We start from the raw sequence: 16,676 nt of genomic DNA, 5'->3' as shown, positions 1-16,676 counted from the left end.
TAGTAACTATACAGTAACACAAATGCAAGGCTAACGCTCTGGCCGCCGGGGCAGAATAATGGCGCCTGTGGCTGCTCGGGTGTTTAAGGGTCAGCTACCAAAGTTTTCTTCATTTTTGGAAAACAGATATATAACTCTTGCACTGCCAGACGGGTCAGCAATGCATTTTGGGTCCCCCGGGGCAGTGAAAGGGTTAAGTTGCCGAAATCTGGCATGCATGAAATGCTGATTTGGTGCAGCGGCTGCTGCCTTCTAATTACCTATCATTGTAATTAGTGACAGGACCGGCCTTCTATACAGTAAGGGCTTCTCTGCTGGTCTTCCATGTGGTGAGGGGAACGCAGAAGGGTCATACTCCAATATTAGGGTCGCCTCAATAATGTTTTTCGTCTGTCTGTTCTTAGAGCTGTAGACTGTTGGAAGTGCTAGGTCATACCCAGTCTCTGTTTATACCGCTGTATGTTCCTTTTCATGGGGTCCTGAACCCCCTGCTTTGCGACATACATATACATGCAGAAGAATTATTTTATCTCAATGGAGAACAAATGGAATATAATCAAGATGACTTTGTATAAGGCCAGATTAACCCTTACAGCCTGACTAGTTTTAAAATAACATACAAACTTACTATTGATGTATGCGCGTAATTTGTCTTTCATTTCAACTTAAGAACCTGATTTTATGTTGAGCTTGTAAGGGGCAGTAACATCACAGGGAGGAAACATATCAAACAAGGGTCTAACATAGGGGTGTCACGCTCAGTCCTCAAGGACCACCGACAGGCCATGTTTATGGATATCCCTGCTTCAGCACAGGTGGGTCAGTCGAAGACTAAGCCACCTGTGCTGAAGCAGGGATATCCTTTAAACCTGACCTGTTGGTGGCCCTTCAGGACAGAGTGTGACACCCCTGATCTAACATTTTATGGAAATTAAGGTGATGCAATTTAAATGACCTTTAGTATGTTTATCAATTAATATATAATGTACGGTTTCCAAAGGTACAACACTTGTGCCACTGTAATGCTTTGATAAATTTGATCACTTGCTGCTAATGTGTTCTCTCCAGAGGGCATCACACTCTGCGCCTTTGGCAGTTAATATATTGTTCATGCATATTGGAGCCCTTTTCACTTGAACCTTCTAGTAAGAAATGCACAGCACCATGTGAGAAATCGCACACAATAAGGACATATATTTATCTTTTCCCCTCAGATTTAGCCAAATATAGAGGAGATGAGGAGAAAAAAATGTTACGGTGGGGGGAGATACGCAGGAATTTTATTGGGGGCTTTCCACGCACCTGTCACCTCACCCGGTATTTCCCCAAATCCTTGGGATTTATCTCCCTTCATGCAGAAAAGGAAACCCATACTGTTACAGATACAGCGGCTGCTCTTGTTAAGGGCGGATTGTTCTAATATATATTATTCCACACACACTGGTACCTCTCTATAGGGAGTATTCTGGCAGCTCCGAAATGTGACTGAACACGTCTAAAGCGCACTTTAGTAGCGGGAAACGTAGCCGTTATCGCATATCCGAATCACGTGGAAATGGCGTTTTTAGATGCGTTGTCACTCTTGCTCTGCTTATCCGATCGGTTTGTCAAAAAAGGGTGAAACTCACATTTTTGCCAATAACTGCTACTGTCATAGCTCCATAACGCAAAGCGCTTCTAAAATACTCGCTTTTTTTAACAGCACCTAAAGAGCGGCGAGATTGGTAATGCCAGTTCCATCCAGAGCCTGAAATCTGGGTCTGGCTGAGAGAACAAACCCCATAATTCAGACCGGGGATGGAGTTAGCGTCTCCGGTCACTCCGCTTCTAACGCACGTACAATCCCGGCGGTTTGTCACTTTTTTGGACGAGGGTTAGAACAAGCGATTTGCTATAGAGAATGGGGGGGTGGGGAGTTCTGAACGGTCTGGGACTGGCAACTTCGGGGCTACGAGAATAGTTCCCTATGTTTAATCACTGAGAAGGTGCAATCTCCTAAATGACGATTCTGGAGCAATTTTCATGTCGGTGCAGGTTACAGTTAACGTTGCTTGATGCGGGGGAAGCCTGAGCGAGTCCCCGAGGTGAGAGAGAAATGGGTGGCTGCTGGAATCAAATCTCAATCTAGTGCTTTGAAGAACAATATCTTCACCTCTTCATTGTGTCTCCGATTTGCCTGCTATTCGTGCTAAGTACAAGACTAGTTCTTAATTAAATGGAGAGATAAAAACAAGAGCACATCTCTGCCAGTGGAATAAAGCTAATTAAATGTAAATAACACATTACAATAAATTAGCATGCTATTAAACATGGCGACGCCTCTGTGATGTAGCCATCATTATCATATTAACAGACCCCTCACACACAGTGGTTCGGCTCTACTCCTCTGAGCTCCTCCCTGACTTTCATCTGACATTTGCATTCAGGAACGTCTCGTTAAAACATTGTTTTATTCTTTTAGTTAACACTTTGAATCCCATGCTCCCGGGAGTTTGAAACAATATGTTTCTTGTGCGCCGATGACAGTGTACGCAGCGTGGCACATAGCATTTTGCAGACACGAGTCCCTGTACTGAAGAGCTTGCAATCTAAATTTGGTGCCACAAACACACGGAGACCGTAGTGGCAGCTCTCCGTGGGAATTGTGTGGATTTAATAAACACAGAGCCGTGGCATTACCCCCCAGAACCTGCAGCTACAGGGAACAGAGCTTCATGGGCCTGTGTATTATGTACAGAATAATTCTCTCCTATTCATTACAATGTGACATTATAATGGGATTTAACAAGTGTTGTGTTATTGGTTAATTTTTATAGCTTAATGAATAGGCCCTTCAGACATTGTTTAACATCATCATTGCCAGAAATGCAACATTGTGGCAGCTAATGTTTGAATGGGCGGGATTATCACGCAGGGAATGCCACGAACACGTGAAACCCCTTCATGCACATGCTGTTTGTGTTGCTTGCAGGACAGGGGACAGCATTGGGACACCAAAATATTTTGTCTGATGTGTGGAGGAAAAGGAAACTTATGGGGTCAGATAACGGAACGCAAGAGAAAAACTGCACAGAGCCAGGTAACGAATCCATCTATGTCTGTTAGAGATGACTGTGTTTACATCCATGTCACAGCCTGAGTCACCATACCAACACACGTGTACTGTAACATTTCAATTGTCACTTTTCTGCAACTTGGCACCCGCTGCATACATGTCATTTGAGCTTTCTTCCCCCGGCAATCCACATGCTATGAGCATGTGAAACAATATCATTTTATATCATACCATGTTGGAGACAACATACGTGTGTGCTCCTAACATCATGGACATGAATAACAGGGATTAATAATTATAACTTCATCTCATATATAACGTTTTTCTCCCAATGGCATTTAAAGTGTTTTACAACTGCAATAAAATATAGCACACGGGACATGGAATGTCACAATAGCACACGGGACATGGAAGGTCACAATAGCACATGGGACATGGAAGGTCACAATAGCACATGGGACATGGAATGTTACAACAGCACACGGGACATGGAATGTTACAATAGCACACGGGACATGGAATGTTACAATAGTACACGGGACATGGAATGTCACAATAGCACACGGGACATGGAATGTTACAATAGCACACGGGACATGGAATGTAACAATAGCACACGGGACATGGAATGTTACAATAGCACATGGGACATGGAATGTTACAACAGCACACGGGACATGGAATGTTACAATAGCACACGGGACATGGAATGTCACAATAGCACACGGGACATGGAATGTTACAATAGTACACGGGACATGGAATGTCACAATAGCACACGGGACATGGAATGTTACAATAGCACACGGGACATGGAATGTAACAATAGCACACGGGACATGGAATGTTACAATAGCACATGGGACATGGAATGTTACAACAGCACACGGGACATGGAATGTTACAATAGCACACGGGACATGGAATGTCACAATAGCACACGGGACATGGAATGTTACAATAGTACACGGGACATGGAATGTCACAATAGCACACGGGACATGGAATGTTACAATAGCACACGGGACATGGAATGTAACAATAGCACACGGGACATGGAATGTTACAATAGCACACGGGACATGGAATGTTACAATAGCACACGGGACATGGAATGTTACAATAGCACACGGGACATGGAATGTAACAATAGCACACGGGACATGGAATGTAACAATAGCACACGGGACATGGAATGTAACAATAGCACACGGGACATGGAATGTTACAATAGCACACGGGACATGGAATGTTACAATAGCACATGGAATGTCACAATAGCACACGGGACATGGAATGTCACAATAGCACACGGGACATGGAATGTCACAATAGCACATGGGACATGGAATGTAACGATAGCACACGGGACATGGAATGTCACAATAGCACACGGGACATGGAATGTCACAATAGCACACGGGACATGGAATGTCACAATAGCACACGGGACATGGAATGTAAAATGTCACAATAGCACACGGGACATGGAATGTAAAATGTTACAATAGCACACGGGACATGGAATGTTACGATAGCACACGGGACATGGAATGTTATGATAGCACACGGGACATGGAATGTTACGATAGCACACGGGACATGGAATGTTACGATAGCACACGGGACATGGAATGTCACAATAGCACACGGGACATGGAATGTAAAATGTTACAATAGCACACGGGACATGGAATGTTACGATAGCACACGGGACATGGAATGTTACGATAGCACACGGGACATGGAATGTTACGATAGCACACGGGACATGGAATGTTACGATAGCACACGGGACATGGAATGTTACGATAGCACACGGGACATGGAATGTTACGATAGCACACGGGACATGGAATGTTACGATAGCACACGGGACATGGAATGTTACGATAGCACACGGGACATGTGTGACAATCTATGGCTGGGATATGGAGTCACACCCTGATCGGGTTGTAACTGCCATTCACGTCATCAGCAGATACTGTCAGATGGGATTGTGATACCTTGCATCACGGTTTGATGAGTCTTGCTCTATGTTTGGTGCCTGAGGCACAGGGAGTTAAAGTGACACGAGGTCACATGGATCTGATACCGGGATTTTAACCAGACTTTGCTGTTTCTGAGTCGGTGCCTTTACTGACTCAGCCACTCCTTCAGCCAGGCTTTATGAAGTATAGATTATACAGAGCTGAATCAGTCCCTAAGTAACAAGCGTTGTATCATACAGAGGTACTGGGTACCTCGAGGAGAAGGAGAGCTCAGGTGCTGTGTAAAATGCCCAAGGTGTCTACGTCCTTACCGCAGGAAAGAAAGTGACATCTCCATCATGTGTTGGACACAGGGTCCTTCACTACAAAGCGTCTCAGTTACATTCCTGTGCAGCGTGTTTGTTAACGTGTACAATGACACATCATAACATGTTTCATAAGCCCATACAGCTGTAATCCTTGTTATATATCTGTATCCTTTGGTTGCTTGCCAATGAGATATGTTTTCTTGACTCATCTGGAAATCTGTAGCTTCAAAATATTAAATGTCCAGCAACAGGAAAGATAGGGCGTGACATTGTACGTTTGTGAACATGCTGCTGCTGCTGCTGCTTCCGTCATTGTGTCAAATTATCGGCAAATCTTCTGTATTGACACTTTGTGTTGGGAACTGTACATTGCATATTGTATCCGTATCCCATGTATGCCTTTCCTGTTTCCATTTGGAAAGTTCTTAAACACACCTTGAAGTTACACGATTACGTTATCCATGGCGTAGTGTGCAAATGGTGTGTGTCTTAACTTTAGTACACTTTGTAGTTACTAAACTGGCATCTTTTCCCGTTATTGTGAAGAAGATTAAAGGCGGTATTCTCACACACCTGCACTTTCATTTATATTCTGTCCCAGTTTTTTTTCTTAATGTTTTTTGGAGGCTGTTTGCGCATATTGCATATTTCTCCATTTTTTTTAATGTGAATTGTGTAAAATATGCCAATTTGCTCCAAATTTCACACACACACACACACACACACACACACACACACATCTCCTAAATGTTTACAAACTTTGGGGTCTCAGTTTCTCTCTGAGTAACCCCGGTTGGTGTTTCTTAGTTTTATACTTTCACAACTTGTCCCACAGCCATGAAAAATTCAATGAAATGTTACAAATGTTTCCTACATCTCTACTGCAGATAGTTACCCTGACCCCACTGATTGGGAATGAGTGGGGTTACTGATTGGCAATGAGTGGGGTTACTGATTTGGGAATGAGTGGGGTTACTGATTTGGGAATGAGTGGGGTTACTGATGAAGGAATGTCGGGGTTACTGATTGGGAATGAGTGGGGTTACTGATGTGGGAATGAGTGGGGTTACTGATTGGGAATGAGTGGGGTTACTGATTGGGAATGAGTGGGGTTACTGATTGGCAATGAGTGGGGTTACTGATTTGGGAATGAGTGGGGTTACTGATTTGGGAATGAGTGGGGTTACTGATGAAGGAATGTCAGGGTTACTGATTGGGAATGAGTGGGGTTACTGATTGGGAATGAGTGGGGTTACTGATTTGGGAATGAGTGGGGTTACTGATTTGGGAATGAGTGGGGTTACTGATTTGGGAATGAGTGGGGTTACTGATTTGGGAATGAGTGGGGTTACTGATTTGGGAATGAGTGGGGTTACTGATTTGGGAATGAGTGGGGTTACTGATTTGGGAATGAGTGGGGTTACTGATTTGGGAATGAGTGGGGTTACTGATTTGGGAATGAGTGGGGTTACTGATTTGGGAATGAGTGGGGTTACTGATTTGGGAATGAGTGGGGTTACTGATTTGGGAATGAGTGGGGTTACTGATGAAGGAATGTCGGGGTTACTGATTGGGAATGAGTGGGGTTACTGATGAAGGAATGTCGGGGTGTTGTACTGCATGTATTGTAGGGCTGACTGGGGGACTAGTGATGTAGATCCAATGAGCAGCAGTAGACGTGTCCTTTCTAGCCTTTGACGCTTGGGAACTTGGCTTGGGAGCCAGCATGTTCTGTATCACAGTACAATGGTTAATTGTAAAGTGATTAAATAGAAAGTTCACTGAATCGTGGTTCCCTTCCTATGAGAACCGTGGTTCCCTTCCTATGAGAACCGTGGTTCCCTTCCTATGAGAATCGTGTTCCCTTCCTATGAGAATCGTGGTTCCCTTCCTATGAGAACCGTGGTTCCCTTCCTATGAGAACCGTGTGATCCTCGTTCCTGTATTTATTAGTGACATTGTTACAGGTCAGAAACGGAAGGATGTTTTGGTGAATGACAGATTACAGCCGGGATGCAGGTGATGGAAGAGCTTTGTATCATATTTGTCTTCTGTGCCAGTGGGTGGGTGGTGATAGTTTTCAATAGGACAGGGCACTCCCGAAAACTGGAATATGAAGAAATGCCACGGGGCACAGCTAGAGCAGAGATGGGTCGAACTACTGTATACTTGGAAGAATGTGGCACTCACATGGACTGAATCAAATAGTGATAAATATCTACTGAATCAGATCCACGTTTGGGTTTTCTGTTTAGAGGTGCTGCTGCTGCTGCTACTGACCTGTGTGCCAACGTCTCCCTGATTTGTTGCACTGTATATTATTGGCAAAAATACCCGTCCTGTTGCTCTATTGATTTAGTTTGTACACTAAGTAACACATTAAAATCTGCTGAACCTTTACATGTATTTATGATATTGCCGTTGTGTTGTTGTCAATGAGAAAAACAACTTCATGTTTTACAAGCCCCTCATCTCCTAAAACAAAATGTCAAGGAGGAATCCTGGATCTTAACTGGACTTGTGTGACTTGGATAAAATCCCTGAGCAATTATAAGATTAGCCAGAGTTACACTCAGTATTGCTTCCATCTTAAACCCATGTGTGCGAAAACATGTGTTCTCTCGCAACGAGCATTTCTCTAACTAGGTCTTGCAGTTACAATGAAAAAGGTAAGTATAACCCTTCTTACCCAGCTCTAAAGGAGGTCATATTCAATGGACTATATACATAGGCAGTGCTCAGTCTCTCAGGCCTGTGCAGGGTGCTGGGTGGATGCAGGCTGGGTGGGTGTAACATGTATACACATTGGCAGTGCTCAGTCTCTCAGGCCTGTGCAGGGTGCTGGGTGGGTGCAGGCTGGGAGTGGGTGTAACCATGTATACACATTGGCAGTGCTCAGTCTCTCAGGCCTGTGCAGGCTGGGAGTGGGTGTAACTATGTATATGCAGTGCTCAGTCTCTCAGGCCTTTGCAGTGCAGGCTGGGTGTGGGTGCTGGGTCAGTGCAGGCTGGCCACGGGTGCTGGGTCAGTGCAGGCTGGGCGTGGGTGCTTGAATATAACAAGGATTGGCGCTTTATAAACAAAAAGGTGCTTTATTGGACAATAATGCTTCTCAGACACTGTCACGATGGTTACTGGACTTGTGGCAAACAATGTAATTCTGGACTTCATCCCCTGGTAGCTCTGACTCGTACACTGGGTAGGTACTTAGACTTGTTACCCATAGTAAGGGATAAAGTGACAGTCTCTCGCATAGTCAGAATGCCACATATCGAATGGGTCTCTCAGGAATACACTTGGGTCTCCTGGATTAGTAACCCACTTCTATGTCCCGCATACTTCTCCCATACTTAGGAGATCAGCAAAATAAAGGATTTGCAGGAAAGGACTATTACGCGGATGCATTGCCTGGGGGGTATTATATGCGTTGGAGAGCGCACGTTTCCCTAATATCCCGGGCACCATTCATCTTAGGCCGGCAGTGTGGAATGGGTTAATTGTCTAAGGAATTTCACTAGTATTGTTATCATCTACAGCAGGGGTGCTCAACTCCAGTCCTCAAGCCCCCCCAACAGGTCAGGCTTTCAGGATATCCCAGCTTCAGTGCAGGTGGCTCAATCAGAGGCTCAGTCCCACCTGTGCTGAAGCTGGGATATCCTCCCATCCTGACCTGTTAGGGGGGCTTGAGGACTGGAGTTGAGCACCCCTGATCTATACAACATTTATGTTCGCGCCCCTTCTAACTGGGTGATTTATTAATGAAGCTTAAATGGAAGAAGATTCAGGCTGAAAGATGAGATTGCACAATAGACATTAGGTTGTTATTATGTTTGCTTTGAACCCGGGGAAGGCTCCAACGTGGTGGAACGTTGGCTGCTTCTGCACGGTTGAAAGCACAGCGCGGGGGCGATTAAAATATTTTGATAATAATACACCATCTAGCTAATTAAAAGGATGGAATTGGTATCATTAAAACCATGACTGGAGCCAAACAACCTGCATGGCAGTAACGAGTTCTTTGATAGACGAAGAACAGATTCAACCTCTTGATACTTTAGCAGTTAGCGACAGGCTGCAGGCGGGCCAGACATGAGCGGAATATATGAATTTGGGTAATTGAATCAGCCCCTGCGATTTAGGTGCATGTAGAGTAACCCTGCTAGACAAGGTTAGGTATTAAGAAACTCATTATCACTCCGGGCCCACGACAAGTCTGTAATTGAAAAAAGATACTGTTCTGTTTCTAATCTCAGTGCAAATGATTGTCATTTGGTTTTCTGCGTGTTTAGTTACCGGTCCTTCCATCCCAGTATCCTTAGCCTGTGCTCTCTGCGTGTTTAGTTACCTGTCCTTCCATCCCAGTATCCTTAGCCTGTGCTCTGTGCGTGTTTAGTTTACCGGTCCTTCCATCCCAGTATCCTTAGCCTGTGCTCTGTGCGTGTTTAGTTACCGGTCCTTCCATCCCAGTATCCTTAGCCTGTGCTTTCTGCGTGTTTAGTTACCGCTCCTTCCATCCCAGAATCCTTAGCCTGTGCTTTCTGCGTGTTTAGTTACCGGTCCTTCCATCCCAGAATCCTTAGCCTGTGTTTTCTGCGTGTTTAGTTACCGGTCCTTCCATCCCAGTATCCTTAGCCTGTGCTTTCTGTGGCTGGCGGAGCTGTGCTGCTAGCTCCTCGTTGTAAGTTAACAATGGGTCATGACTGATCTATTTTGTAAAGAGTAATTCTTTGGCTGGCCAGGTTTTCAGAGGAATTATTTTCACTGCTGCTAAGAACCGTAGCATCTGTTAACTCCTTTGTGTCTGCACTTTGATGCTGTATAAAGTCCCTGCAGCTCGTTTAACGATACTTTCTCTCTGTTCTCGCCAGGGAACATTCCCTTTTTGTTTGTGTCCTGTAGCACTGCAGAGATACAGCTGCTCGGAAATTTACGGCAGTTCTGTAGAATTAATAGAAACAAGAAACTGTTGGAACAAACACACGCTGGAGAGAAAGGAAAAACAACACATTCTGAATAAGTTTAAGACATGTCCTAAATGTGTCCTTTATGTCCTAAAACTAGTTAATTATCTACACGGTTAACCCCCTCCCTGCCAGAAGGGCTTGCATTGGAAAAGGGCGGCAAGTACATGTTACAAGTATTATCTGCAGTGCTATTTACTTTCACATGACCTCCAGAGCCTGCGATGCCTCTACCCCGTCCCCTCTCCCGAAACATTCCCGCAAATAAAGCACGCACTCAAAGATCTGGAGGTACACTGGCCATGGCTCATATTAAAATACAGTAAAGGGGCAGTGGTATAACTACGCCTTAAGGGTCACCCGGGCGATGTCACGGCCTCATGACATCGTTGCTTCACATCAGCGTGTTGCCGTGACAATGCATCACCATGTAACGTCCAGTCGCCAAGGCGATGCAGCGTCACGTGACACCGCAACGTCATGGAGGAGGGCTGCTCTGATACAGAGGCCACGCTCTCTCCCCGGCAATCAGTTTCATTGCTATGGGGAAGAACGTGGGGCCTCTGTAATAACTTGGGGGGGTCATCAAGCATCCAAAGGGAGGGGCCCAACTAACTTCCAGCCCCTCCCCACCAACCCCTGGATGTGCCAGGGCAGCCCGGGCAGTAGTTACACCACTAAAGGGGCGCTAACCCTGCCAGAGTGCTCCTCCCACTGCTAAGGCCGTGGCCCACAAACCCATCAAGCCAGGTGCCGCATAGGCTTAGCCACTCGGATAACTCATCGTCAGCCGGGAGATGGGCGCCAGGTGCCCAAAACACCATGAGCTCTGCCCACTCGCCACTCCGTGCCACCACCAGGCATTGCTTTACCACTGAGCTTCATCTGGCAAGGTTACCCTGCACTTAGTCCTGGTGCTGGTGGCTGGTTGAGGGGTACTTAACCCCTTTAAATTAGCCCCAGACTGCCAGACCCGAAGAAACCTTCCAAGCACGTTGTGAAGGGACATCTACTGAGTCAAATCACGAGGTAATCAGCCCCGGAAACAGAGCTAAAACTTACACCGCCCCCTTACTGGGGTAAAAATAACATCCCAGGCGCCCTCCTTCCTACGCTCATTGGCGTAACTGCCTTCCCAAGCAGCCTGCTGCAAAGAATCGCCCTTCTGGGGGCATTCACCTCCGAGATGGGCTCCGCCACAGGTCGAATACTCATGCCGGAATGTACATCCGCTAACCTTACAATGGACCTCTCTAGAGGCCCAGCAGTTACTCTTCCTATTGCCTGATGCCGACCGGAAAGATGATCTGTCGGCCGCCATTTTTTGGCGAAACTGCTAGTTGTAGCACCACCAAGACGTCCCGCTATAATTACGCAGTGCGACCCCCATCATGTCCTCGGAACTTCAGGCTGCGCAAAGGTGGGGAGCTCCCTCGCCAATTACACTAGTGAGGATGGAGGAAGCCGGCAGCCAATAAGCAAACATATGTGGGAATCGCCTTCTTTCAATGTAAGCATTCCTAGCCTCGCCTTCCTTGCCAGACCTCGCCAACGCCTCCCTGTAGCGTGGCAGTAAGGACAGTATTTCAATGTAAACCCCAACCCAGATCCTTTCTTTCTCATCCGCGGGTAAATGCAACTGCACGTGGGGCCCGGTGATACCACTACCGCCTCCCCTCCAGAGGCAGGCATGGCTCTGACGACCCCTTCATGCCCGCGTGGGCACAAACTAGCCACAGGTGAAGACCCCTCCCATACCGCCGCCACACCATGGGGGAATCACACCAGTTTCTGGAGTGATACCGGTGCTAAGCTCGGCACTTCGGCCACCACCGACCCGCCTTGGCTGCTCTCCAGAGAAGACAAAACGCCTGTTAGCAAGGCCACGGTCCCTCGCTCCTGTAAGCCACAACCTGCTCTCGGAGGGATTGGGTGCCGTGTGCTGGCCATGCTGCCGCCCCTCCTCCTGCAACTGCTATATGCTACGAAGCGCAGACGGGAACCCTCCCCACTTTGCCCATGAGAATGATCCCCCGTGAGGTCCACTAATAAGACGCAGCTCCATGGACTGACGCCCAGCATACCCGTCCTGGGGCATTGATATTAAAGTGAGGCTGGATCATGGGAAGAAGCTGTTCCCCTCGCTTACCTTGGCTAGGCCCGACAGCGCTGAGCTCCATGTCCTGCGGCCTGCTTGCACCATGCTGCCCCACTGCGGCCTCCCATCATGCGATCCTTCGGCTACAGCCCCAGTCCTCCCTGCTGCACGCGCGCTTGGCGGCGCGTGCACAGACTATAGCCACGATCAGCGGTCTGTAGGGGAGGGCAGCCATGACGGGGGACGCGGCCATGAAGGGGCATATCTGCCTTTCCATTAGTGCGCCGACCATGTGATCGCGGCATGGGAAGACAAAATTCTTGTTGCGTACGCGTCACAGCTCTTTGCGCGCCCACACACACACAGCCACTGGGACCTGCCCCATAGAGGGCTGTGCTGTGGGGTGTGGCACGCGTGCCGCAGCGGCCACTGGGCACCTGGCCTTCTCCGGTTGCGGACAGACCATCACGGTCGGGTGGTTCCGTGCAGGCGGCCTAGCGTTCCCACTTATGCGCTGCTCTGGATTTGTCTCCTGTGATCCCGCCGGGGACTCATCCAAAGCTCCTCCCCCAGCCCAGAATGGGACATTTTGGTCGCGACCGTTTTGCCGCAACTAAATGACCACCGCAGCTGATCCGCCGGCAGTAAGTTTTAGTCGTTAAGGTAGTGGGTTAACTTAAGGGGTTTTAGGGTAAGGGGTTAAGGTTTTTAGGGTACTGGGTAGCGTTGATATTAGGGTGTTTTGGGTTAGGGACTTACCCCAGCGGCGAAGTGTCCTAGCGGCGAGGTGAGGTGCGGCCAAACGCTGGCAGTCATTTGGATGTGGCAAAACATCCACAGCCAAATGTCCTTGACCATTCCGCGTGCCCCCGTCACACAGGACCCTCCTGCTGGGACCGTGCCTCGAGCTGCAGACGCCGGACGATGCCTTGAACCTCCGCCATGGGTCTGCAGGAAACGCCAGACCACCCCCCTTCCACCACGCAAGGTAAAGGGGGGAGGAGCGGGAGCCTGGGCCCAGCGGTCATGCCGCCCGTCACAGACGGCTCGGTGCTTCCTTTTCAAGCCTGGATCAGAATTGCAGCGGTAACGAACGTCCCCCGGAAGCTCTGTGTTTCCCTTGCTTTTTAAGAATACATTTACTATTCAACAAGCCGTGTCGCTGCGGGGTTTCACACAAATACCGTTAACATTTATATGCCCATTAGCACCATCACACGTCTGGGGTCTGGTCTGCGGAGCTCACGGGCGGCTGGAAGGGGCTCGGGGGGAGGAGAGCAGGGATTTTACTCATTAACAAAAAGTATATTCAAAAGGAGCAATCCCTCACAACCTATTTGGGGGAAATAGGGCACGAAAGCTGTCTTAACCCAATCAGTGCCAGTGTTTGTGTTACTGAGAGTGTTTAAATAACTGTATACTTAGTATTCTCTCTTCCATCACTCAATCAATATAATAAAACAAGCAGTTAGGGGTACATTGTATATAGTTTGAAGCTGAATACATTCCGAGTGGTTATTTGGGAGTATATAGAACCAGGCCCTTTAATCTCACAGGCCTCACTCCCATTACTTCCACAGAAGGATAATGGCGGCCATTTAAATCGCCCAGAGACGCTTGCATTGAAGTTACAAATAATTCTAGTTAGTAATTGTCCCATAAAAAAATAATCCCGAGACCAGAGAGAGTTATTTTTTATAATAATGAGGATAACCCCCTGGATTCAGTCACAACAGATCAAACCACCGCTTTTCTTTCAATTAAATGCAGTGGGACCCAGCCAATCAATATTATATAAATACAGCAACAACAGAAAAAGCCCCTGAACCGAGCCCTGGTAGGGTCTGTAATGAAGCATTTGGAGTAAAGGTTTGCACATTCCCATAACCCAGGGGTGCGCAAATTGGGGGGGGGGCGCAAGATTTTTCAAGGGGGACGCGGCGGTTGCAGAGGCCCTGCGCTATTCCCCAAGGGATTTAAATTAAATGCCGGGGGATCACGTGAGGCCTCTACAACTATCTTCACCTTGTCTTCGGAGACGCGGTGTCGGGGTCACGTGACCAAGCTGCGTCATTTGACGCCGGAGACAAGGTAAAGGAGGGGGGCGCAAGCATGCAGGGGGGCACAACAGGGAAAGATTGTACACCCCTGCCATAACCCATGTGTGCCTCCCTGGGCAGCTGCCCGAGTCCCAGAATGGAACAATCAATAAAGCCTGTCCTGTTTTGTCCAACAAAGTTCCTGGTGCCCTTTATTCCACCTTCAACGCTTACATAACCAGCCCGGTCGCCTGAGAAAAGGCATTAGAGTCTGCACAACGTCTGCACCTTCCCACACTACCTCACTGCAAGAACTCCTTGTGAGCCGGGCGCGGAAAGGGTTAGTGAGCCGGGCGCGGAAAGGGTTAGTGAGCCGGCGAGGAAAGGGTTAGTGAGCCGGGCGCGGAAAGGGTTAGTGAGCCGGGCGAGGAAAGGGTTAGTGAGCCGGGCGAGGAAAGGGTTAGTGAGCCGGCGAGGAAAGGGTTAGTGAGCCGGGCGCGGAAAGGGTTAGTGAGCCGGGCGAGGAAAGGGTTAGTGAGCCGGGCGAGGAAAGGGTTAGTGAGCCGGGCGAGGAGGGGTTACATATACAAACATGTATCTGTGTGTGCAGATTAAAAAAGGGCAGCTGTAAGGTCATTTAATAAAGCAAAAGGACTTTTTTGCTAGTGTAAGTGGAACTGCCGCCTTAACATTAGGGTCCATTTTTAATAGGAGATACTATATGACAGAACCGCTGGAAGGTGTCTTCTGCCGCTGAAATGTTATCATATTCATATGGCATACTGTAGCACTGCTTGGTAAACATGGCTTCAAAACCCCAGGGTGCTGGAAGTGAGACAAAGTATATTCACATTTCGCCAGCATGTAACGTGCATTAGGGGCATTATACCAGGGATTAGGGATAGTTCTGCAGTTGTTTACAGATCGGCCGTATCAAGATTGGTTATTGGTAAAATGAAACTTAAGGCTTCTGTATTACCTCCAACAAGACATCAAAGAGGCTTGTAATGTATCCACTCATCTGCTCTCTAATGGCATGGAAACAGATACGTACAATAAGTGACCGCTGTGCTTTTACATGACAGTAACGGGACGCTCCTCGCACGAGGGCAGATAATCAGGGCTTCTTGTGTGCTGACAGAGCGCCATGTGTTGCCACTTTCAAAGCCCAATTAACTGGTTTTGAGCAGCGAAATAGTTGAATGTTCAATCTTTGTAGACAATAAAAGTTGACAAACATACGGAATTTAAGTTATTTCGCAATATATTTGCATTTTAAAATTTTTGCATTTGTAATAATAAAATACACATTTATTCACAGGAAGCAAAACCATGACACTGCCAATGTAGATGTGTCTTAATGTATGTCTTTATTTATATAGCGCCATTAAGGTACATAGCGCTTCACAGCAGTAATACACGTGACAATCATATAAATAACACGAGTAGAGGTGCTTCAGACATAAAAGTAACATTTAGGAAAAGGAGTCCCTCTTCCGAAGAGCTTACAGTCTAATTGGCGTTCCCCTTATTAGGCTAACAAGAGATGTCACATTGTGTCCAGAGATTTCTGCACGTCGGTGGGTACGGAGGAATGGGACAGGACTCCTAACTAAACGTCCCGTGAGCGTTTCAAAGATCAGTTCCCATTTATAAAGAACTCTCTTGTTTGTCCATTAACCTTTTGAATGACCCATGACCAGGTCCCACATCATGCGGTCTCCTACTCCGGGCCAAAATCGTAGTGGCTACATGATGGACTTTCAGCTCGCTTCCTAGGGGAGATCTTCAAAACATACATTGATAGCAAGATACATAGAAAGAGAAAGTTCAGAATCATAACAGCAAGTATAAATTGGTCTCCTAAACACGACGTACCTGTCACATAGAATAATATCCGTTGTGTGACGGGCATATGCTCTATTTCCTGGGACTCCATAATATTAATATTGCACTATCGCTGAAGGAGCCTTTCCACCTCTTCATGAAACTGCAGAACAGGAATGTGCCAGCCTGCTTCCTGTTTGTACGCACAGCAGAGTATATTCCTGTTTGTACGCACAGCAGAGTATATTCCTGTTTGTACGCACAGCAGAGTATATTCCTGTTTGTACGCACAGCAGAGTATATTCCTGTTTGTACGCACAGCAGAGTATATTCCTGTTTGTACGCACAGCAGAGTATATTCCTGTTTGTACGCACAGCAGAGTATATTCCTGTTTGT

At 47.1% G+C, this 16,676-nt stretch overlaps 1 protein-coding gene across 2 annotated transcripts in view; it reads left to right on the top strand.

Moving 5' to 3' along the window:
• Positions 1 to 16,676, top strand: part of SLC24A4 (solute carrier family 24 member 4) — a 100,594-nt gene that overhangs the window by 1,169 nt on the left and 82,749 nt on the right. For both annotated transcript variants that reach the window (XM_075614520.1, XM_075614519.1), the window contains exon 2: positions 2,972 to 3,079. In XM_075614520.1, coding sequence (XP_075470635.1) covers positions 2,972 to 3,079 — 108 coding nt within the window. The remainder of the gene's footprint in view (positions 1 to 2,971; positions 3,080 to 16,676) is intronic.

The sequence above is a fragment of the Ascaphus truei genome, chromosome 9 (genome assembly GCF_040206685.1).
Source record: "Ascaphus truei isolate aAscTru1 chromosome 9, aAscTru1.hap1, whole genome shotgun sequence".
Classification (NCBI taxonomy): Eukaryota; Metazoa; Chordata; class Amphibia; order Anura; family Ascaphidae; genus Ascaphus; species Ascaphus truei.
Note: the sequence above shows the minus strand (reverse complement) of the source record. Positions and strands in the feature narration are given on the sequence as shown.